Source organism: Grampus griseus (genome assembly GCF_964374135.1).
Source record: "Grampus griseus genome assembly, chromosome: 11".
NCBI classification, from domain to species: Eukaryota; Metazoa; Chordata; class Mammalia; order Artiodactyla; family Delphinidae; genus Grampus; species Grampus griseus.
Window position 1 is genome coordinate 101,000,689 of NC_139005.1, and position 24,407 is coordinate 101,025,095.

Consider the following 24,407-nt stretch of genomic DNA (forward strand, 5'->3'; position numbering starts at 1 on the left):
CTCTGGTAACCCCAGCCCAGGCAAGGTCTGGGACCCCGCGTTGTAGGCAGGGGCGGGGAAAGGATGTGGGCGCCACGGGCCTGCGGACCACACAGCCCCAGTACACAAACTTCACGCTGGCCGGCCCGTCCCCCCCGCGAGATGCCCAGGCCGCGGGCGCGCCGGGCCGTCTCTGTCGCCATCCAGAGGCGCGGTTCCGGCGCTTCGTCCGCTCGGCCGCCGCCGGCCTCCCCAGCCAGCACCTGGGCCCCCGCGGGGCCCCCGCGGCGCCGGGCACGCGCATCGGGGGCGCCCCTCGCATTGGTGGCCGGCGCGCCGAGCCGGGGCGCGCAGCGACGCCCAGAGCGGCAGGGCCGGCGTCCCCGGGCTCGGCGGGCGCGGGCGCGCGCGGCGCGGGGCGGGCCGGCGCAGGGCGCTGTGGGCCGGAGCCCGGGCGCGGCGGCGGCGGCGGCGGCGGCGGCGGCGGCGGCGGTGGTGGAGGATGGCGCGCGCGGGGCCCGCACGTGGAGGCCGGCGCGGGGGCGCGGGCAGGGCCGGCTGCTGAGACGCGCTGCTGCCCCCCGCGCGGGCGCCGCGGCTTCAATGGCGCCATCGCCCAGGACCAGCAGCCGGCAAGATGCGACCGCTCTGCCCAGCATGTCCTCAACTTTTTGGGCGTTCATGATCCTGGCCAGCCTGCTCATCGCCTACTGCAGTGAGTACCGCGCGGCCCGGGTCCTCGGCCGGCCCTCTGGTCCCGGCCCCGGCGCCCGTTCCCCGTTCCCGGGCCGCGGCTCCGGCGGGGCGCCCCGCGGGCCGCCCGGAGTCCGTGAGGAGTTGCGAGCTCGGGGCGCGCCGTCCCCCGGGTCCCCGCCGGTCCTGCGCTGGGCCGGGAGGGCGAGGGGCCGGCACTTCGGAGGCCGGCGCCACCGCTGAGCCTCCCTCCTCCGACTCCGGGGCAGGGCCCGGGCACCAGGCCCCGGGTGGCGCGGCGCGTCCCTGCGCGGCGATGCCCGCGGCTGCCCGGCGTGCCGCCGCCACTCCCGGCCCAGGCCCGCGATCCGAGCCGAGCCGGCGGCTTCCCGGCCGAGCCGAGCCGCGCGCTCCGGAGGCGGCGGCAGGTCCGGGGCGGGCGGGCAGCGCTGCCTGGGCTGTCGGTGGAGCGCCTTGCCCTGAGCTTTCCTCTGGCGACACTCCGGCGGGGGACGCGGCGGCCGAGTCCGGAGCGGGGCGCCTGGGGCAGGAGCGGGGCTCGGGCTAGGTCGCGCGGCTGGAGCTTCTGCCTTCCCGGGAAGCAGGCTCGCCGGCGCTTTCCTAAAAAAGATAAGTGAGGGCTGGGGTGCCCGGAGAGGGCTCGCCGCTTCCACCGGCATTTCGCGAGTAGGGTCCGAGGACCCGAGCCGGTGAACCAGTGGGTCTGGCGCGGGGCCACGGGCTCGGGGCTGGGGTGGCGCGGGCTGGCGGGCGCCCGGGGCACAGGCTGGGGGCTGGGGGACCGGGAGCAGGGTCGGGGTCTGCCTGGGTGTGTCGGGGGTGCTGCGCCCGGGGCACAGGCTGGGGGCTGGGGGAATGGAGGCTGGTGGGACGCTGGGCACAGCCTAGGGACTGCGGTGGGGGTGGATGGTCAATGCTCCGGACACGGGTTCGCGGCTGGTTGGATGGGTGGGGAGTGGTCAGCGTCCCGGGCACAGGCTCCGGGCCGGGATGGCGCGGGCAGGTGGGCTCCCCGGCCGACCGCCTGGCACAGGGTCCGGGTCCCTTCCTATCCCAGCGGGAGGAAAGGACGGGCGCTGAGGAACACCTGTCATGGAGAATTGCCATGGGCGATGGAAAAATATGGATTCTTTACCAAAAAAAAAAAAAATTGAGAGAGAGAGAGGGAGAGGGAGAGAGAGAGAGAGGCCGGCGCGGAGCCTCGCTCCCCGCCACCACCTCGCATCCTTCAGCCACCTAGCTCCCAGCCCGAGCCTTCGCTCTCTCCAAAATGGGACCGCGGCGGGCCATGGAGACGCGGGGCGCGCGCGGTCGCGGAGTCCTGGGACAGCCCAGCCCCCCCTCATCCTCCCCGAATGGCGGGGGAAACCCGGTGCTCAGAGCAGGAGTCGTGCTGCTGGTCTCAGCCGGGTTGTGCATTTCGCTGCAGTTGCTGGCGACGCGTGGGGACGCGTGGGGAGGGGTCTCCGAGCGGGAAGGTTCCCCGTGGGGCCGCAAGCCCGACTGCCCAGACTGGCACCGCCATCCCGGCTGCACCCTGCCTGCCCCTCCGAATGCGTTCCTGCGCTGGCTGCCTGGAAGGGGGCTGTTCTGGGGGTTTGAGCGAGGTCTGTGTCCTCTCCCCAGCTCCTCGCGGCCATCTCGGGGCCCTGGGGCAGGGTTCCCAGGGTTCCAGAGAAGAGCCTCAGCCGGCTTCCTTGGCCATGGGGAACAGGTGAAAGGCAGGTGAACTCGGGGCTCACCCAGGAGGTGTCATTTAAATGCACTTCCTGGTGGCAGCACGGGAGGGGGGCTCATCCAGCAGTGTTTGGGAAGGGGGTTGTTGTGCCCCAAGTCCCCAGGCTGCTGTCCCTCCCCCGGCTCTGGGGACAACATCGTTGGTGCCAAGGCGAGAACCCGGCAACAACAGGCTGGCTGGGGAGGCAGCCCTCCGGGTACAGAGAGGAGCAACTGCTAATTGTTGTTAAGTACATGACACCTCCGCCCTGCCCTGTGGCTTCAACACTTCCCACCCCAGGTGCGCCAGCCAGGGCCTTCCTTTCTCACCTTCTGTGTGCAGTCTCTGCTCACTCCACGCCCCCCCCCCCCAGCACCTCCTGAACCTGAAGGGGGACCCGCTATGTCTGTCCTGACACTCACACCTTTGCCAGACTGCTGCCTGCTCCAGGTGGCCTTCCGGGCCTGCCCGCTGCTCAGACACTTGGTGGAACCCGAGATCCCATTGGACACTCAGGCTGCTTTGCGGAGGCCTCCCTGGCATTCTGGAAACAGCTCTTCCACCAGGACGACGACATTTGGTAAAAAAAAAAAAAAACCATCTAATCCAGAATGGCGGAAATCATTAATAGCCGAAGCTTGGGTTAACCACATTTTTATGGTTGTTTCCACCTCCATGGAACGGAATAACTGACAATAAGATAACGTTTTTGGACACACCCCATTACACCAGAAAGGCACTTGGAGAAATTAAAACATTTCACTAATATACAAAGTAGACATATGCACTTGGAGGAATGAAAACACTAAAATGCAAACTAGACATAATAATAATCGATAGCTTGGAACATCAGCCCTAGAGAAAAAAGAACTTTTTTTTAGAATTGATATAAAGCAAATAAAATGCAAATGGAGCAGTCCCTGTGATTTCATTCTCTTTTCCAGTATATCTGGGATGAAAAAGAATAGTTATAGCACCCACGTCTGTAAATTGTTTCTGTTATCGGTAAGGATTTTTATTACCCAAAATGTTTTTGTGTTTTGGAGCAGATCTATTTGTGTCATTAGTTAGGGAGACTGGTAAGTGTCATACAGGATTCAGTTATCCTGCCTGTTAAATCTGTGCATTTCTCTGCAGCACAAAAGGTGTTCACTTTCTGGCGCCGCTAGAAGCAAACTGGAATCTTTCTCGGCGTCGTTTTGGGTTAGGGGTGTTCTCCTGTTCTTGGCCCCGTGAAAGCCCTCCCTTCCTTGCCGCCGCTGAGATTCATATTTAAGGAGATGGGCTCCACCCTCTGGCCGGAGAAAGACCTGCAGTCCACCAATTAAGTTAGTTGCTATAGTGACACAGCCTTGTCATTTTTCTCCTATTGGGGAACAATTGACAGGAGACACAGAAAGAGGAAGGGGGCCCTTGATGGCTTTCTTTAGAGATGCAGACTCCATCTCTGTGTACGTTCCCATTACAGCAGGGATGGACGCTTGGTAAAGACTTATCTTGGGGAGGTGATGAGCTCCGATGAGAAAATTGAAACTCTCCTTCACTCTGGTCTGGGGAAACCTCTGTTCTCATGGCTTGGAAAACGCTGAGTTAGATCGTCTTCCCCCTAGCGTATCTGGAGAGGAGAGTTCTGCCTGGACCTGGTTCTTGGATGGAGTGGGACAGCTCTGGCGAAACCATAGTGGTTTGCCTGTGTGCTGTGCTCAACCCCGAGACCCCGAAGATGCAGTCTGCTGTGCTGGCTTACAACATACTGGCTGTAATAAACCATGAGGGAGGTGGAGAGAATGATGAGCTAGTGGCGGCCTTAGGACGCTAAGCCGTGACTTGACACCGTGCACGGTGTTTATTTCGAAGTCCGAGAAGGCTGTGCGTTCACATAGATTGCCCGTCTCCTCTTTGGACGGGCTTGGTGGACAGCTGCTCCTGGCATGTAAACGGTGGGTGGGAGGAAAGTCTTATATTTGAAAGTACCAGGGAGTAGGGTGCGAGAGGCAATGTGACTGTTTTCGACTTGTTTTTTTTTCAAATAAATCTCATCAAAATTGAATGGTAGCTTTAAGTTAAATCTCATGCCATAGACCTCATGCAACTATGAGAAGAAATTACAAACAACTTCTGAATTGTTTTTTAATCCATTAGAATACTAAAGAAGTGCAGGCTTTCTGATGCTGCATTTTCCTTATAAATACAATTTATTGCATATTTAGGAGAGATCAGAATATGCCACTTTCCTGCTGTTCAAATTTGATTTCTGGGGTTTTCCAAGAGGTGAAATTGGAAATACTGGAAACTGAATGAAGTGATGACATTCAGAAGTTTATTTCTCATCTTTTTTTTTTTTTCTCCTACTGTGTTTTTCATTTGATGAATTTCTGGCCGGAGAAGATGTGCTGTGTGTTTCTTTCAACAACATAAGGAGATAGGTTGCCTGTTTGTGGGATTTATATTGGTGGAACTCCACGCCCAGGGATCGGGGAGCTGGGGGAGGTTATGCCCCTGGAAGCCAGACAGACTGATTGGTGCCCCCCCCAGCCCCACACCCCTCCCCCCCCAGCCCAGACACCGCCAACAGGGGCCACGCCCTCCAGGACTCCCCTGGCAACTCACTGTTTGCAGCGAGGCCAGAGGATAGCGCCTCCCAAACGGGGGCTGTGTGCTATAACTCAGCTGGCCGGGTCTTCGGTACCAGGCGTCTGGGCTGAATTCCACCCTGGAATTTCTCGCTCAAGACCTGCCACTTGACATCCCCCGGGAGGAGATATGGAGATCAGCTTTTGTGGCATGAAGTATTTTCAGGTGACTTTTATGGGTGTGATTATGGGAAAATGTTATGATAATGTGGCACGAGAAATGGGAAGAAAAGCAAAACATTAACATCCCCATTTCTTTATATAGCTTCGCAGCTGTGCTGATTTACAAGGGCTCATTTTTGCATTAAAATGTGGTGCTCTGGAGTTAATGACCTCTACAGAACGCCACCTGTCACCCAGAGCCGTGGGTGCCCGCCGAGCGTTGGGGAGGAGATGGGTTGACAAGGAGGATGTGGGTTAGGGTTCCTGCGTGACAGGGGATCAGTCGGATGCTGGTGGCAGAGGGGGCTGGCCGCTGGATCTGCTGGACTTTATTTGTTTGGGGGATTGTCACTGGCTGTCCTCTCAGGGGCCGGGGCTGGCACACGGGGCTGAGAGTGCCTGGTGGTGTCCCTTTCTGCAGGCAACCTTGCACGCCCTCCGTGAACCCCAGAGCCGAGCTCCGGCTGCCCGGGCTGCCCCGGGGCTCCCATGGCTTCTGCGGAAGCGTCCAGCAATGGCCTGCTCCTCCTTCCACGTCCCCCTCCCCACGGTTTCCGTATCTGGGCCCTGGCGTGGTGCTAACTGAAGCTCCCAGCAGGCAGCACGAGCCGGCGGCAGCTGGCGGCAGATCTGGGCAAGTCGCCCCGTCTCTCCTTCACCCTGCAGACGTGGTGGAGGGCTCCCGCAGGCTTTGTAACGTTTACTTATTTATTCCAATGGCTGGCAGGAGTCGAGTGTGGAATCACTTTTGTCTCCAACTAGGCCGGCGGGACTCCTCCGGCATCCCCTGGTCCTCGTGGCTCTCGGGAGGCCCAGCTCCAAGTTGGCGTGCCTGCGGCGTCCTCGGGAATGGTGGGTCTAGGCCCGGTGGGACAGTGGCTGCTTGGTGAGATGTCCCCTGGGGAAGACCCCACTCATCTTCCGATGTTCCCGCCTCCCGGTCCTGGGCCCTGGTGTGTCACCTGCTGTGGAGTCGGCCTCCCCCGTGGAGGGGCTGGCCTCTGCGGGGTCCCACCTGGGGACCTGGCCCTCCTTCTAAGTGTGCTGGAGGCCAGAGCGGTGCAGAGCCGGCCCCTGGCGTCTGTGCCTCAGCTCGTTCGTGTGATGAGGAATTAGGAAGCCTGGGGACACAGAGATGGGCAAGACCGCTTGCGTCCCAGTGTGGGGGTGCTGGACGGTTAGCACAAAGCAAAGGCAATAGAGGACGGGGCCCCCAGCTGGGCCCGGCACCCTGTTCTGCTGGGGTCCTGGCTGCCTTCTCGCAGGTCACCGCCTGCCCCAAACTCTCGGCCCAGGGTCTGGCCCTGAATCCCCTTCCAGCCCTGGAGCCTCCTCTTGTCCTGCCTGGCCTTCGCCAGGGCCTCTGCATGGCAGGGCAGCCTCCAGCTCTGTGTCTGTGCCCAGCCTCCTGTGAGTCCTTCTCCAAAACACACCTAGCCATCCTCCATCCTGTCTTCCCCACCGTCACCCGAGTCCCTCCTGCATACATCAGCATCGTCCTTGGTGGCCCCTCTGCCTCCAGGCTGGCCGACGGGAGATCCCCACGCGTGGCTTCCCTTAGAACGGAGCCAGCACCAGTCCTCTCCTCCCCGTCTCGCCGCCTCCCCGCTCACGTCACTCAGGGCCTCACTAAAGCCCGTCTTTCCTGCCCCGGTGGCCCTCTCCATCCTCTGTGCTGGCTGGCAGAGTTCGGCCCGGGGCCGGCACCCCAGGGCTCCCTTCATGGGAATGTGATGCGTGTGCCCGTTCTCTCCTGCATGCCCTGGTATTACTCACTTCGATACCCCACTGTCCGCGGGGTCCCTCGCACGGCAACTCCCCCACAGTTCTGCTGAATGCAGCGAGGGAACCCTGAGCTGGACTGGTCTCCAGAACATGCCCTGTCCCCAGTGGTGGAGAACTCCTCCTCCAGGAAGCCTCCCCTGAATGCACCGCTTCCTTTCCCTCTCCAGCGCTCTGTGTGTTCACCTGGATGCCGGCTGGCACGGCTCTGGGCCTTCGGGCAGTGACTGCCCCATTCTCTGAGAAAACACTCGTTGATCCTGGCGCCCTGGGCAGTGAGCTGTGCCCGGGGCGGGGCTGAAGGTCTGGACCATAAGGACTTGGGGTGCCCCGAAGGTCTGGGGGCAAGGCCTAAGGGCTAGGGGTGGGGCTGAGGGTCTGGGTGTGGCCAAAGGACTGGGGGCGGGGCCGGAGAGATGTCTTGTGAAAATTGAAGTTGTTGGATCCGGAGTATCAAATCTGGTTCTAACACCGTCTGATTGAAAAGGAGAAGAAAGAAAACTGTGTGGAATCTCGATGAAACGTTCACTGTTTTCAAAGCGTCCTTGGTGGGCCTTTCACACTGCCGGAGTGGAGCGCTCTCCAGACCCTCCCAGCAGCCTCGCCTCCTTTCCTTAGCTTCTACTCCATCCGTATGTTCCTTGAATACTTGCTTTCTCATGACATCCCTGGGGTTTCTTCCCCGGAGCACTGTGGACGTCGGGACCAGGTTGCTCTCCAGGGTGAGCTTCCCTCATGGTGGGGTGTTGGGCAACATCCCTGGCCACCACCCACTCGGTGCCAGTAGTCTCCACCCCCCCGGGGTGATAACCAAGCCCTTGTTGTGTGTCCCCTGGGGGTAGAATCCCCCCATCCCTGGGGCCTCTGACTTAGTTTGTGGGTCCGCAGTCCACAGGCTTGTTCTGGCATTTCCTGGTTTCGTTGAGTCGGGACTCTGGTCCTGGGGCCGAGTGCCAGCAGCGTGACAACCTCATGACCGCGTCTGTAGCTGAACAGCCAACACAGGGGTGGGAGGACATTCAGCCGGTCGCCTTCTCTGGCAGGTGCATCTCCCGAGTCGTGCCCAGACCGGCTGGGCTGTGGGAAAGGCTGTCTGCTGGGCGGGGACCGTGTCTCCCCACGCTTCTGTCTGCAGAGCTTGAAACCAGCCTCAGGGCTTGAGGTTGGTCTCGGATTCTTCTCCGCATCCTGACTCCTCCATAGCTCACACGTAACTTTATTGCTGGTGGTGATCAAGCCATTTGGAGGCAATAAAACATTCCTGACCCAACGGGGACAGGGCAGCCCGCCCACTACCTGTCCGTCATCTACCCACTGGCTTGACGATGCTCACCTTTTCAAGAGGCATGATTTTGGAGATTTCTGTCTAGAGCCCATTGGAACAAATTCATGAACGCCATTCCCTCCAAAAGTTCTGCTGCCCTTGGTGGGACCGTGGCTGCCTGGAAGCCGCCTTTACTCAGTTCTTTTTGGGGGACGCCAGAGCCTGCTGCCTGTATCCCTGACGGGGCTGCGCCAGGCTCTTTCTGTTCCGGCCTGTGCCCACCAGCCTTGTCACTGGGCCCTGGCTGGGCCCTAGGAGCCCCTGCACGGGGATGGTGCCCGGGGTCAGCCGGCCTGTGCTGGCAGGGGGAGCATGCAGACCCCCTATGCCTCAGGATGTGCCCCTGCCCACCCCCCTCCCCAACAGGCAGCGTGTTCTAGTCCCTGGGCAGCCTGTTGCCGCCTTCCTTCGGGAGCCCTACCCCATCGCCTTCCTCATGCCATCTGTGACCGTGGGGCGGCAGGGATGTGCTGCTGTGTACGTGGGTGCAGCTCGTGAAGATGCACATCCCACCGTATCAGGCAGCACTCCTGCACACGCACGCACGCACGCACACACGCACGCTTGTGCGGGTCTCCCCGCAGCCCCCAGCCCCGGCCTGCATGTTGCTTTTCAGTCTCAGACTCGCGTGCCATGAGCCAAAGCCACTGACGGCCCCGCCAGAGTCCTAGTCCCGGGAGACCCCAGGTGGGGAGCCCAGGGCAGCACGGGGATGGGGTGGCTGGGGACTTGACTATCCCTAGAGCTTTTCCTCACCGGTTCCTTTTTAACCAGAGAAGTGGGATGCACAGGTGTGGCCTGGCGGCTTCCCCGGAGGTTACAGGCCTGGGGACCACGCACTGGAGAGCAGGAGCGGACAGAGCTCCGGGCTCCCCTCCCTGTGCCGGCTGCTTCCACTTCCCCGGCCCTTCATGCCGTGTCCCTGGTTTTGTGCACGCACGTGTGTACACACGCCACAGACACGCATCCCTTCTGATTTGGGGCCTCTGTCTCTGCACCAGAGGGTGATAGCGCTAATGGTCTTTCCAGGCCCCAGACGCCACGAGGATCAGAAGGGAGTGAGTCTGGTACTTTGCAGGGATCCGACCTGCGATCCCAGGACCCGCCCATCCCAGGGTGACAGAGGGCGGCGTCCGCTCGCCCGGACTTGGGATCCTTGGGCTGAAGGACCAGTGAGACTTCGCTGTAGTTCACACAAGGAAGTTGCAATATCGCTGGACAGACACCTCGAGTGCGCTTGCAAAGAGGGTGCGGGTTGCTCGGGCCGCCTGGTGCCCGGTGGGCTGGGCCTGATGACCAGGTGTCCCTGAGCACAGGGAGCGTGCGGCCTCGTCCGCGGGGTGGGGGGCCCTCCATGCAGAGCAGGGACTGCGGAAGGTTTGCTGCTGTGCCCGCTTCCACCGCGGCTGAGCCGGAGAGCAAACCTATCAGGACACTCCCTGACACCGAGCGGGCCTGCAAGGACCTTGCCGGTTGAGCAGTGAGTCCCTGGGACCCGGCTGGCAGTGAACTCGGGGGCTGGGTTCCGCCTCCCGTGGTCCCTCCCCAGGCTGACATCCTCCCACATCCCGGAGCCACCTGCCACGGCACCTCAGGGCGCCCACGGCAGACAGGGCTGGGGGAGGTCAGCGGGTGGGCAGGCGGTGGGTGTGCCGGTCGCCCCGCGCGGGGTGAGGGTGGAGGACAGCTGGGGACTCACACTTGGGGTCCTGGCAGGGGAACAGCCCGGAAGGGCCAGCCTCGCCTTCCCCGCCCACGGGCTTCCTAAGGCCCCTTCTTTTGGTGCCACATTCCCTCTGACCTCCTCCCCGACGCCTGGGGCGCCCCCGGCTCCAGAGCCCCCAGGACTCAGCCCTACCCCCATTGGCAGCCCCTTGGCCACAGCCTGTCCTTGCACCCACCCTCCGGACGTTCAGAGCGACCGTGAACTCTCGAGACCACACTGTTGAAACAGAGCCACAGATGTGGACAGCAAACTTACGGTTACCAAAGGGGTCGGGGGGAGGGTAAACTGGGAGATTGGGACACTGACATACACACACTGCCATACATAAAGCAGGTAGCTGATAAGGCCCTGCTGCAGGGCACAGGGAGCTCCACTCAGTACTCTGTAGTGGCCCGTATGGGAACAGAGTCGGAAACGGAGGGGATAGATGGGTACGCATGACGCATCCACTTTGCCATGTGTACAGCCCTGTACAGCAGCTCTGCTTCAACAGAGGCTAGAAAAGAAAGACCCCGCCTCCCCCCCCCCCCCCCCCCCCCCCCCCGCCGCCAGCCGCCTCAAGCCCACAGCCCCTGCCTGGTTTGCTCGGCCTCCATCCTGGGGCCGTCCCCCGCCCCCCCGCAGGACAGGCTCACGTTCTGCATATGGGGAGCTGCTGGGGAGGAAACGCACGGATTGATCCGAGGGGCGTCCTCGCCCGGGGCCTGCCTCCTGCCCCAGCCGTGGGTTCCCCCTGGCCTGTTCGCCTGCGCTCAGATCCTCCTCCCTGGCTGCCAGGTCCAGCAGCTGAGTGTGCTCAGGAGATGCTCTGGCCGCCCGAACACCCCTGTGGTCCAGACTCATCTCTCCAGAGAAGGGGGTGCCTGGGGTGCCCAGGGCGGGGCCGGGCAGGGGGAGACAGCCGCCCCTCGGAGGGCTGAACTCTGCTGACCTCGCCGTTCTGACCCCGCGAATCCTCCCGGGGATCCGGGGCTGTGGCTGGAGAGAGGGGATGGATACACCTCACGGGCGCACGTAAACACTCGCCGCATGAAGGAGGCCCTCTGCCTCTGACCCGGGCTCACAGGCCCTGACAGTTCTAGCAGGGCGGCCAGCGGAGCCTGACGGGCCGCCGGGCCCACGCACTGTGAGTGGCGTCCGCAGGTGGGAGGATGTCATGGGCCTGGATGGGGACAGAGCCGGGGGTCCTGCGAGGGTCTCCTTTCTCCCCCGGGAGGCCCAGGCATGAGCTGGAGGAGGGCTGAGCAGGGTGTGTGTGGCCCCGTTCTCATGGCCCCTCTCTGTGCCCCCGGGTCTGGGGCTGTGGACTCACCGCAGACACTTGCTGTCGTGGTCACAGTCGTGCTGGGTCCATGGCATGGGCCTCTCCAGGGCAGGGCCCCAAGCACAGCACCCCTGCTTTACTGATGGCTCCGGAATGGTTTTCCAAAAGGACAGACAGCATCGAGTCCCTGCAGAGATGGGAGCAGGGTAGCCAGGGCCCTGAACTTTTCAGGACACTCCCTTCCCCAAGTTGTCCCCACCTGCCTTGTCTTGGTGTCTTGAAGGTCCAGCAAGAGGGGCTGATTAATACAGCCGGGCAGGCTCTCCCGGTGCCCTTGCTGACGGCCTGTGATGGGCCGCTTTCTCCTAAGTTCTATTCGGAGGGTTTCCCCTGATGTTTAGGAAGGTCAGTACCAACATTGCGAACGTCTCTGAGCTTACGAACTTGTTACTAAAATCCACCGATGATGAGGTGACGGCGGAGTCTTCCTGGCCTGTTTGACCGGACCGTGAACAAGTCGGCTGGAGCCGGGCTAGGCCGTGGTCTCCTGCTGTCAGGTACCTGGGTGACATCGGGGGGCAGGGCGTTGCTAGTTTTCCAAGACCTGCCTCGCATCTGATTTTATCTGAGCGTTGAGGAAGGCAATTTTAAAGCACACCCGTTGCCTGAAGCCTTGTGGTTCGGGGAGGGGTATCCGGACAGTTCTCTGGAGGGCTTTCCTATCAGGACGTCGCAGGGTTAAAATCCTAGTGCCTCCACGCCGCCCTGAATGCCACCGGATGCAGGGGAGAGGCCTCTCTGGCTCTGTTTCTAAATTATGCTTCTCCATAGCAGCTCCATTACCTAATAGCACTTCCCCGGGCATCTCTGAATGCCATTAATGGGTTGATAGGACTCGTTGCTAATCAATTGATGCTAATTTATGGTCCTCGCTGCAGTGGCTGAAGGAGGCCAGCCACAGAGCCACGCTGGGTCTTCCATGCATTTCCCTGTGTCTCTTTTCGTGTCTCTTTTCTTCCTCGGCTCATGTTAGGCTCTGTGGCCGTAGGAGTGAACCCTGCAGGGAGGCAGAGGCTGGCCGTCTGGGCTGTGTTTCGGAGGACCTATCACATGCATGTCTGCAAAAGCTGGAGAGGACAGGCCTCTGCTCCCTCAGCGCGGGAGGGCAGGGGCGGCGTCTAGGGAGACGGTCACCTTGAGATGACCGCGGGGGTGGCGTGTGTTTCCAGAGCTCACTGGGTTCTGGAAACACGCGTCTGAGTCGGGCCAGCTCTGTCGGGAGCCACCGCATTGTGACCCCCGGAGACCTTTGCTCTGGCGTCCTGGTCGGCCCAGACAACATGCATTCCACACATTAAAAATGGTCAGGACCCAGACCTGGGAGCAGGTGTGTGTTGATGAACTCGGGGAGGTTTCTGAACCCCAACACAGTGAGACGTGAGCTCTCAAGCTAAGAAAACAGCAAAACTCCTCGCCGTCAGCATCTGGGACATTGCACGTGGGCACTAAGGACTTCTGAAACCTTCTGACAGGCTTAGGCCTTGTGAGACACAGGCCACTGTCACGTGGCAACCCACGTGCTTCTTTACAAGAACTTTGATTTGGTCAAAATCAGTGTTCCGTGGCCAACAGAAATGCATTTGCTGAGTGTGGTCAGAGTTCAGGGTGTTTTAGCTCCGTCTTCATCTTAAGGTTCCAGCGTGAAAAAGGAACAGATTTTCAAGACAGGAGCAGCAGAAGCCCACGTGGTACAGCCGGGTGGCCGACGGCCACCTCCAGCTCCTAAGCCCCGTGCGTACGGGGAGGGCGCAGACGGCTTCATTGGACGCTGTCGTCATGGAGATTTTGCAAGATGCTCCAGTCACCCCCACTGTCTCAGGTGGTCAGGAGGTTTCTGTCTGTTAGACCCTGGGAAGTGTGCAGGGTACCCAGAGGCCTCTGTCCACTCAGCATGTCAGCCCCACCCACTGTGACCTGGAGGATGTGGGGCGGTGAGCCTGCTGGAGGGGCCAGGACCCTTGGGGCCTGGGACCTTCCTCCCAGTGTCACGCCAGACCTGGGTTTGCCCCCTCCAACCTGATACCCGGTTTGCTCAAGCTCTGTTCTTGGGGCCAGCAGTGGGGTGGGACGCTTCTGAGAAACAGGGGAGCCGATTCCGTGCCATGGAGCAGACGTGACACGTACTGGAGTGTCCCTAGTGGGAGTCCGCGGGGCCTGGAAAGTTCCCTGGGGCGGGCCAGGCCACCTGTGACTGCGGACACTCCACACAGCCTTGCCCACTGCCGGAGCCAGGTGGGATGCCGCTTTGGCTTTGAGTGCCCAGAGCCTTTGCCAGCCAGGTTCCCATCAGGGCGGCCGAAGCCTTAGCACATCCTCTCCAGGGACTCAGGTGGACGCCGTGTGGGAGGGTCAGGAGCCAGCCCAGGCCCTGGAGGGCTTTGTGGCCTTGGACTCAGGGCCCTCCAGGCCAGCGTTTGCTGAGCGTGGCCACACGTGGGAGGGCCCAGGCCTCGTTCCTGTGACCTGTGCACGCCTGGAAGTTGGGGACGTCTCCATTCACTGGAGCTCCCCCGGAAGTGGGGGGCTGTGGGCCTGCCAGCTCCACGCCGTGTGGCCCTGCATTCACCCAGGGATGGGAGCCCCTCTGGGGCAGGACCTGGGCCTCCCATTGTCAGCTTGGTCCCGTCGGCTGGGTCAGGGCCTGCGAAGGGCAGGTGCCGCGGATGAGTTAACCCAGGATTACTGCTGCTGTCAGCCGTTTACACACGTGTGTGAAAAGCTCTGATGCTGATTCGGCTGACAGGGTGGGGTGGGTATGGGGTGACCTGCCCATTCGACCCTGACTTGGAAGACTACCTCCGGCAAGTGTTGTCACCTGGGTGGCGGAAGGGCCTTGAGCAACTTTCGAATCCACTGAAGTTCCAAAAGGAGACAGGTCGTCCAGGCCACGGGTCCTTGTGGCCAGCGCCTTGTTTTCCTGCCCAACTACAACCCAGACGAGGGCCTTGTTTGCCCCAGGAGTCTCCCCTCTGGGGCGCCTCTCGCTCCTGTCCACCACGAGTCCCCACGTCGTTCTGGAATCCTGCCTCCAGGGTCCCGATTGAAGCCCCCATATTCCCCAGCCCTGGCAGACGCCCCGTCTCGGGGCTTTGGTGACCACGGCTGGATCTGCTGCCCAGACAGACATGTGCTGTCACCCCAGGGCTCGTCCATGCAGTGGTGCTTCCCTGTCCACGCGGGCCATCCTTGGAGAGGTGGGCGCTGGCCCTGCTATGTCACTCAGCTGCAGTCCTGGTGGATGGGCATCCTGCCAGGCTCCCAGCAAACCATGTCCACTTGCTCCTAGATCTTCACGGCAACCCTCCCAGCTCAGTGTTTGTTTTCTTTTCATTGTAGAGGGAAGTGAGGCTCAGGGAAGGCAGGGGACGCGCGCAGGGTTCCTGGTGGGAGAGGTGGAAACAAAGCCAGGCTGTCTTCTGGGGCCCCAGCCTGGTCCTGAGGGGTTTGGGAGGCTTGGAGAGGAGACCCGTGATGGGCCTTGCAGCCAGCCTTAGGGGCAGCAGGGGATGGTCCAGACACCACGCCAGGAGGGGCAGGTGGGTCTTGGACTTCAGGGCCTGGACAAGTTGTGGGAGCCTACTGGTGATGTATCTGCTGTTTCCAAGTTAAGTTGCAATCGCAACTTTAAAAAGAGAAGGGAGAGAAAGAGGGGATGGGGGAGGGAAGGAGGAGAGGAGGAGGGGAGAGGGAAGGAGGCGGAAGGGAAGGAGGGGACGGGGGAGAGAAAGAGGTACAGTCACAGGGTGGGGCTCCCGAATGGATCTCAGAGGCCACCGCAGGGGTCCCTTCAGCTGGCAGGGTGCGGCCAGGGGTCTGCACTGGGGAGACTTCGGGTGCTTGGGTGCCTTCCATACCCCACCCCACCCAAGCCTCCTTGTGAGCGCTCTGGGCAGGGCAGGCGTGGACACTGTCCCCCACTGTGGGCGTGTCTGCCTGCAGGTGGGACACACATTATTTGCCTTTGGGATTGAACCAGTTGCATCCGGAGTGCTCCCGTGCTCAGGAACCCACACAAAAGCCTGTAGCCCTCCCAGAGAGGACATTTCTTTTTTTTTTTTAAGTTTTGTTTCAGTGACTTATTCTTTTTTCTAATCTTGTTTTTTTTGACTGCATTGGGTCTTCATTACTGCATGCCGGCTTTCTCCAGTTGCAGCGAACGAGCGGGGGCTACTCTTCGTTGTGGTGCACGGGCTTCTCATTGTGGTGGCTTCTCTTGCTGCGGAGCGCAGGCTCTAAGCCCGTGGGCTTTAGCAGTTGTGGTTTGTGGGCTCTAGAGCGCAAGCTCAGTAGTTGTGGTGTACGGGCTTAGTTGCTCCGCGGCATGTGGGATCTTCCCGGACCAGGGCTCAAACCCATGTCCCCTTCATTGGCAGGTGGATTCTTAACCACTGTGCCACCAGGGGAGTCCCCGAGAGGACATTTCTTGAACCACTGCTGGGTGCCAGTCAGGTGCCAGGCACTTCTCGTACTTTGTGGCATTGAGTCTTCTCAGCAGGAGACGGGATATATGATTCCCTTTTTATAGAAGAAACTGAGGGTCTCAGAGGCCCACAGTGTCTCCCTGTCTTCCCCAAGTGTGATGAGCTAGGATTTGAACATGGCTGCTGGCCTCTTCAGCTCTGGATCTTGCCATTAACCTTGTGAAACACCTACTGCCCCCTGGGGGTGTGGAATCGCGTGGTCACCATCTGGCCGACCAGGGCTGTGACACGCAGAGCACTGCCTGCAGGCTATGGTGATGTCTGTCTGGGGACTGAGGAAGAATGTCTACCCAAAGGCATCCGGACAGCCTTGGCAGTTGGCACTATGTCTACAGAAACGTCATCCTAAGCACACCCAGTGCAGACCATTGCCACCGCCCGTGGGTCAGGGTCTGTGAGACCACTGTCTGATTCAGAAGAGCTGTGACAGTCTCAGGGATGGTTTGTTAGACTGAAAGGAGATTAAATTGGCAAAAGGGAAAGGTTCACGGAGACACAGTCTCCAGGAGACACCAGGCATGAGCTCCAGGCCCCAGGGGGTGGCACAGATGGTACTTAGTTCCCCAGTGAGGACGTGTGACAGCCTGTGGAGTGTCACCAAGCAGGGGCACGCCCCTGAGCCCTGGGGCCCAAGGTGGCTATTGGGGGTCCCTTGGTGGGTAGGCTCCAGTCCCCTAGACCCAAACCAGGAAGAAATAGAAAATAGGAACTGACCAATTGCCAGTAATAAAGTTGAATCAGTAATTTTAAAACTTGCAACAAACAAAAGTCCAGGACCAGATGGCTCCACAGGTAAATTCTACGAAACATTTAGAGAAGAGTTAACACCTATCCTTCTGAAGCTATTCCAGAAATTTTCAGAGGAAGGAACACTTTCCGAACTCATTCTGTGAGGCCAGCGCCACCCTGATACCAAAACCAGACAAAGATATCACACAAAAAAGAGAAAATTACAGGTCAACATGATGAACATATTTGCAGAAATCCTCAACAAAATACTAGCAAACCGACTCCAACAATACAATAAAAGGATCCTACACCACTGTCAAGTGGGATTTATTCCAGGGGTGCAAACATTTTTCAATATCTGCAAATCGATCGATGTGATACACCACATTAACAAATTGAATAAATAAAAACCATATGGTCATCTCAATGGATGCAGAAAAAGCTTTTGATAAAATTTAACATCTATTTATGATAAAAACTCTCCAGAAAGCAGGCTTAGAGGGAACTTACCTCAACATAATAAAGGCCATAAGTGACAAACCCACAGCCAAAATCATATTCAATGGTGAAAAGCTGAAAGCATTTCCTCTAAGATCAGGCATGAGACAAGGATGCCCACACTCACCACTTTTATTCAACATAGTTTTGGAGGTCCTAGCCACAGCAATCAGAGAAGAAAAAGAAATAAAAGGAATCCAACTTGGAAAAGAAGTTAAACTGTCACTGTTTGCAGATGACACAATACTATACATAGAAAATCCTAAAGATGCTACCAGAAAATGACTAGAGCTCATCAACGAATTTGGTAAAGTTGCAGGTTACAAAATTAATATACAGAAATCTGTTGCATTTCTCTACACTAACAATGAAGTATCAGAAAAAGAAATTAAGGAAGCAGTCCCATTTACCATTGAACCAAAAAGAATAAAATACCTAGGAATAAACCTACCTAAGGAGGCAAAAGACCTGTGCTTAGAAAACTATAAGATGCTGATGAAAGAAATTGAAGATGACACAAACAGATGGGAAGATATACCGTGTTCTTGGATTGGAAGAATTAATATTGTTAAGATGACCATACTACTCAAGGCAGCCTGCAGATTCAATGCAATCCCTATCAAAATGCCAATGGAAGTTTTCACAGAACTAGAACAAGTAATTTTAAAATTTGTATGGAAACATAAAAGACCCAGAATAGCCAAAACAATCTTGAGAAAAAAGAACAGAGCTGGAGGAATCACCCTCCCTGACTTCAGACTATAGTACAAAGCTACAGTCATCAAAACAACATGGTACTGGCACAAAAACAGACACATAGATCAGTGGAACAGGAGAGAGAGCCCAGAAATAAACCCACATACTTATGGTCAATTTGCGACAAAGGAGGCAAGAATATACAATGGAGAAAAGACATTCTCTTCAATGAGTGGTACTGAGAACCCTGGACAGCTACAGGTAAGAAAAATGAAACTAGAACATTCTCTACATCATATACAAATGTAAACTCAAAAAGGATCGAACACCTAAATGTAAGACTGGATACTGTAAAACTCCTAGAGGAAAACATAGGCAGGACACTGTGACATAAATCACAGCACGATCTCTTTGTATCCGTCTCCTAAAGTAAAGGAAATGAGAGCAAAAATAAACAAATGGGACCTAATTAAACCTAAAAGCTTTTGTACAGCAAAGGAAACTATTGACAAAATGAAAAGGCAACCTACTGAACGGGAGAAAATATTTGCAAGCGATATGATCAATAAGGGATTAATATCCAATATATATAAACAGCTCCTACAACTCAACATCAGAAAAACCTGATAGAAAAATGGCCAGAAGAACTGTATAGACATTTTTCCAAAGAGGAAATGCAGACAGTCAACAGGCAAATGAAAAGATACTCAACATCACTAATCATCAGGGAAACTCAAATCCACACCAAAATGAGATATCACCTCACACCTGTCAGAATGGCTAACATCAAAAAGAACACAAATAACAATTGTTGGCGAGGATGGGAAGCAAAGGGAACCCTGGTACAATGTTGGTGTATGTGAATTTGTGCAGCCACTGTGGAAAACGCTGTGGAGGTTTCTCAAAAAACTAAAAATAGAACTACCATATGACCCAGTAATCCCACTCCTGGGTATATATCTGGAAAAAAAAAAACACTAATTCAAAAAGATACATGTACCCTAATGTTCATAGAAGCATTATTTACCATGGCCAAGGTATGGAAGCATCTTAAGTGTCCCTCAGTAGACCAAGGGATAAAGAAGATGTGGTACATTTATACATAATGGAATATTACTCAGCCATATAAATGAATGAAATATTGTCATTTGCAGCAACATGGATGGACTTGGAGGGTACTATGTTAAGTGAAATAAGTCAGACAGAGAAAGACAAATACTGTATGATATCACTTTTATGTGGAATCTAAAAAAAACATATAGAGAATACAAAGAACAAACTAATGGTTACCAGTGGGGAGAGGGAAGGGGGAGGGGCACTACAGGGCTGGGAGAGGTAGGAGGTACAAACTATTGGGTATAAGATAAGCTCAAGGACGGATTGTACAACACGGGGAATAGAGCCAATGTTCTGTAATAAGTGTAAATGGAATGTAACCCTTAAAACTCTATAAACAAAGAAGAAAATCCCCAGTCCTGAGGGACCATCCTCCCCTGACCTGGGTGCAGGGGGTGTTGCCGTGTGCGTCCTGGCCAGCACGGGCACTGCTGTCATCTGGTGTGGGGTGACACGCTGCACTTTTAGGGGTGGCCAGGACCCTGAAATTCACAGCACAGGGCTGGTCTGGGAGCCAGAGGTGCAGAGTCTCGGGAGCTGGGGGCAGCCGGGGCGCCCCGCTAGGGCGTGAGCTGGTCAGCAGGTAGCCTCGGGGCTTGTGCTGTGCTTGGTACTCCACGGGGCCCCATCACCCCTCTGGGTGCTTTAGTTTTGCACCTGTGGATGGCCTGGCCTCTTTGGCTCCTGCTGGGGCCAACCTGGCCGGGGGTGGCTCAGGCTTCCAGGAGGTGGGAGCGTTGTCCTTGCTGGTGCCTTCCAGGGTCCAGCCCTCCTGGGCTCCTTTAGCCCCCAGAGGCCCGCCCACCCTGGGAGGCAGTTGACAAAGCCCTGCGCGCCTTCCTTTTGGAAAATGCCCTTCATTCAGCCGCATCTGGGTCTGCAGAGGAGCCGTTTCATCGTGAGTTTTGATTTTACAAAACACAATTGCAGAGACCGAGTCAAACGCAGTGCTTGCCTCCCAGGCTCTGCCCTTCCAGCCCCTTTGCTGGACCAGCCGGACCCCTGAAGCTCTGAAGGGCCATTCCCTGAGGCTGGCTCGTGCAGGCCTGCGTGTGGGTGTCGTGGACTCCTCACGTGGCCGGTGGGGACAGCCCCTCCCCGTGCACACATCCCGGGGCTGATCTGCTGGGTGGGTGGGAGGGGGAAGGGGAAGCCTGCTTCCATGTGCCTCCTCCCCCAGGGCTCTGTGGGGTCTCCCCAAGCTGGGTGGGCTCTCCTCCCTCCTTGCATGCTACTCAGGGCAGGGAGAGGGGCGTCTGCTGGGCCTCCCCAGGCTGCAGCTGGTGATGGGTGTGACGGGTCCCTGGGGCACAGCGTGGCATGCGGGCAGCAAGCAGCCAGCCCGGGGATGCTGGCCACGGTGCAGGTGGGACGCGGGGAGGGTGGCTGGGGCCCACGTTGCACACGCGCCTGCATCTGTTGGCCCAGGAGGCAAGGTGACCAGAGCCCCCTGCCCTCAACTCCCTCTCACTGTCACGGCCTCACTCCAGTCAGGAAATAGCCCCCTTCTGCTCTGCCCCGGAGACAGATGGTAATTTTAAAGACTTTAGGCAAAAACTAAGGGAAAATAACAAAGTCCGAAATGAGGACAATACCAACACCTAGATGGTTTGTAGGGTGTGTGTGTGTGTGTGTGCGTGCGTACGCGCACAAGTGTACGTTCGAACGTAACTCCTCTCGATGTGCTTCTCTTACCTCGTGGTGGGTCATCTGGGCTCAGCCTCCATTACGGACACGAGGACCAGAGGCTGCCCGAGGCAGCTTGGGGCCTCAGAGCAGAGCTTGGCCGAGAGAGGCCGAGGCCCTGACCGAGCCTGACTCTGGAGCCAAGTCCACGCTGTCGCTGTGCCGGGGCGCCTGGCTTTGGCCCGTCTCTGCAACCTCTGGCGCTGCCTCTCCCCCGGGGGCCACGTGTGTCCTACGCATGGCGCCCTTTAGTCTTGTTGGGGACTCGCTGTGCAGTTTCGTCTGTCTGCTGGCTTCCTCCCCAGGGATGCTATAGGGAGCAGTCAGGTAGGGATGCTTGGTCCAGGCGGCCTTGGTGTGGGCAAGGGCTCACAGCTGCCGGGTGGCACGGGACAGAGGGAAGACCCAGCCCTCCTTCCCTTCCCTTCACTTTGGTGAGGCTCAGGTCTCCTGTGGGAACCTGCTCCATCTTGGACGCTCCTTGTTGGCCTGTGGTTACAGCCGGCCTCAGGGTCTTCCCCGCGTCCCGGGAGTGGAATCCGGTGCGGACCACCAAGTCGCTGCCTGTCTGTGCGCACAGGCTCCAGACGGAACGAGCACATGCTCTTCTGAAGTTCCCAATTGCAACATTTTCATCTCAATTAATGTAACAGTAAGTTTGGAAAGGTGGCAGTCGGCATTGGACAGTTAAATGACACCTTCTTGGCGTCTCACGTTGGTGAGAAGGCCAACTGATTATTTTTATATTACAATCCCCAGGCATTGTCAAATTGATTAATAAATTCTCTAAAAACCCGTTGCCTCTTAAGACGTTGAATTTGGGTAGTTGGGGATAACTTTCCTATGACTTTCAAGGGTGGGCTCTCTGGGCGTCAACGGTGTGCCTGTGAGCTGGCGTGGCAGCCATCTGTTGTCCCACAGAAATGAACTGGAGCCAAGGGGCAGTTCTGTCAGTTACCTTTCCACGGACATGGCTCAGGGTCTCGAGGCTGCACGGGAAGGGCCCCTTGGATCTCCCCAGGTGGCTTCTGTGCTGGGCAGAGCTAGAGCCTGCAGGGCCAGTCCCCTCACCTGTCAGCCAGGAGCCTCATCCCAGCTGAGAATTACCAGCCCAGACAGAGGGAGCTCCTGAAACTGAGCACAGAGCTTAGCTCTGAGCTTCCTGGCAGACAAGGCAAAAAGGGAAGATCCACTGGGTGTAAGGCTCTCAGTGTCTGTTAAGGACTCATCTCAGAAGGTTGAAATGACACCAGCAGGAATACTGACTCTGGGCCATCACTCTGGCTGTCCTGGCACCTCGACGAATCATCTTCAACCTCCAAAACCAGGCGAGGTAGGCACTGTCATTTCCATTTTTAGGGTGAAACCCGAGAGGCCCAGACCCCCCATGTGGCAGGGTGGTCGTGACCCTGAGAGTGGGGCCGGGCCCTCGCAGGGTGGGGAGCAGTGGTACAGAGCTGCCCTGGGTCGGTGAGGCCCCAGCACAGGGCCAGCAGTGGGAACTTCATGGGGCTGGACCTGCCAGACTGCAGCTTCCTGTCCTGCAAAAGGGGGCTTTGGGGTGCTGGTCTTGCCTGAGCCCTGCCCGATGACCTCTTCTCCCGGTCATCTCCACCTCTCCCTCCTCTGGCACCTTGGCCTCGGACCAGTGGACCTCAGCTCCCCGCACCTGTCCTCTCCTGCCTTCTCGTGCAGGCATCACGCCCGCTTTCCCGTGGCTCTGTTCCCTCCTTTCCCAGGATCACACTTGTCAAAGTCACCATCACAGGGCTTCCCTGGTGGCGCAGTGGTTGAGAGTCCGCCTGCCGATGCAGGGGACACGGGTTCGTGCCCCGGTCCAGGAAGATCCCACATGCCGCGGAGCGGCTGGGCCCGTGAGCCATGGCCGCTGAGCCTGTGCGTCTGGCGCCTGTGCTCCGCAACGGGAGAGGCCACGGCGGTGAGAGGCCCGCGTACCGCAAAAAAAAAAAAAAAAAAAAAAAAAAAAAAAAAGTCACCATCACAGTTGCCAGCCGCGAGGTCTTCTGAGGCCTCGTGGCGCCGGGGGCGCTGCTCACGTAGACCCCCATCTCCTCGCCCACAGGCTGGTCCTGGCCTGTGTCCTGCCCACCTCATTCCTCTGGGATGGTGTCTCTGTCATCTGTTCAGGGAGCGCTGCTCACCCCCTGCTAGGCGCTGGCTTCCATCCTGATGGGGGAAGCGAATCCGGGGCCACCTGAGGCCTCCATCAGCCTGTGGGCAGGAGTCCATCCTCTAGGGGTCTGAACGCAGAGACCCCTCCCTGCCCAGGGCGACCCTGGCAGCCGTCCTGCCAGCGCCCAGTCCACCTCCGGGCCCACCACCCGCATCCACCGCCGCGTCCTCGGCCACCACAGCCTTGACCCCCGCCGTCGGGTCAAGGAGAAAGGACGAGGTGAGCTGCGGCCCCAGCAGCTGCCGCAATCAGCCCGGCGTGTTCCGTCATTAACTCGGCGGCAAAATTAAACCAGGACTAATTAAACCAGATGGCGGCAAAACCCAAGCAGAGGCGCAGAGATGTTTTTACGTTTAAGTTGATCAAAATTAGGTGGAAAGGCATATGCTGGTGGAGGTGAAGAATTCTTTAAGTACATCTTACCGGCTCTTCTGAGCGCCCTTCCTGGTGATCTTGGCACAGATCTCTCCTCTCGCGCCGCTTAATCCTGGTTGCTCCCGTTCTCCTGTTGCCGAAACCTCGGGGCCCCTTGGTTCGGCCTTAATTTAAGCCAGCAGCATACTCGGTGCCGACGTCACCGCTGCGGGCGGCATTCTGGCTGAGGGCACGGACGCCGACCCCCCACCCTCATCGGGAGCCGGTGGTCATTTCCCGGCCGGGGCCCAGGGACCCCACAGATGACCATCTCCATGGCGATGTGCTGACCGCCTGGACCACTTGTCAGGCATCCCTGTGCACTTACGTTGTCCTGTTTTCTTCTTGAGTCCCTGGCTGGGGGGGCTTTGGGCTCAGGTGGTGCTGATGCCCAACTGAGGATGGAGGGGAGGCTGCCCCCCGCCGGAGGCTAGTACTTTCTGGGAGGATGGTGGCTGCAGCCCCGGCCAGGCCCCTGCTGAGCCCCCCACCCAGTGCGGCCCCAGGGATTGTGCCCTGGTGTGCGGGGCGGTCGGGGGGGGCGGCCTTGGGGGCTCCGGGGAAGTGCGTGCTCCTTGTCTAGGCCTGATCTCTGGGCCAGGGGACCTCACTCCTGCTTTTTCAGGGAGAGCCTGGCTGCTCCGACAGCCCTTTTAAAAGTTTTCTTGTTTGATTTTTTTATAGAGGTGAAACTCACAGAGCACAACGAACCATTTTTAAGTGTGCATTTTGTCGGCATTTAGCAGGTTCACAGCGTCCTACAACCACTGTCACCATCACGTTCTCATTTTCAGCACCCCAAGAGGAAACCCCAGATGCGTTCAGCGGTCACTGTCTGTCACCCCCTCCGCCCACCCCAGAAACTCCCAGACTCACAACCTTCGTGAAGCAAAGGCCCAGAGACCCCTCAGTTCCTCTCAGGTGGAGGTTGACGAGAAGGAAAACAAAGATCCTGGCTTTGTCCCAGCTGCCAGGCTCCCCTGGTGACCTAGGGAGAAACTCCTGGGCACGGTGGTGCTGGCGACATTCAAGAGGCCGGTGTCGCATCGGCGTGGCAGCTCTCCCGGGGCGGTGAGCACGGGCTGCCCGCGGGCGGCAGGCACACAGTAGAAGCATCCCTGCACTCTACGCGCCCCCGGGACGCTCGCCCCCGCCTGCTTCCTGACCCCCTTCCCCAGAGGTTGAGGCCCGGGATCCAGGTGACGGAGCTGCCACGAGCTCCGACCGGCCCT

At 58.3% G+C, this 24,407-nt stretch overlaps 1 protein-coding gene across 1 annotated transcript in view; it reads left to right on the forward strand.

Moving 5' to 3' along the window:
- Positions 1-582: 582 nt before the first annotated feature.
- The window catches only part of TAFA5 (TAFA chemokine like family member 5), a gene marked incomplete at both ends in the record, with an annotated part of 161,858 nt that continues 138,033 nt past the window's right edge, over positions 583-24,407 (forward strand). The window contains one exon of the mRNA XM_082666203.1: positions 583-694. Coding sequence (XP_082522329.1) covers positions 583-694 — 112 coding nt within the window. The remainder of the gene's footprint in view (positions 695-24,407) is intronic.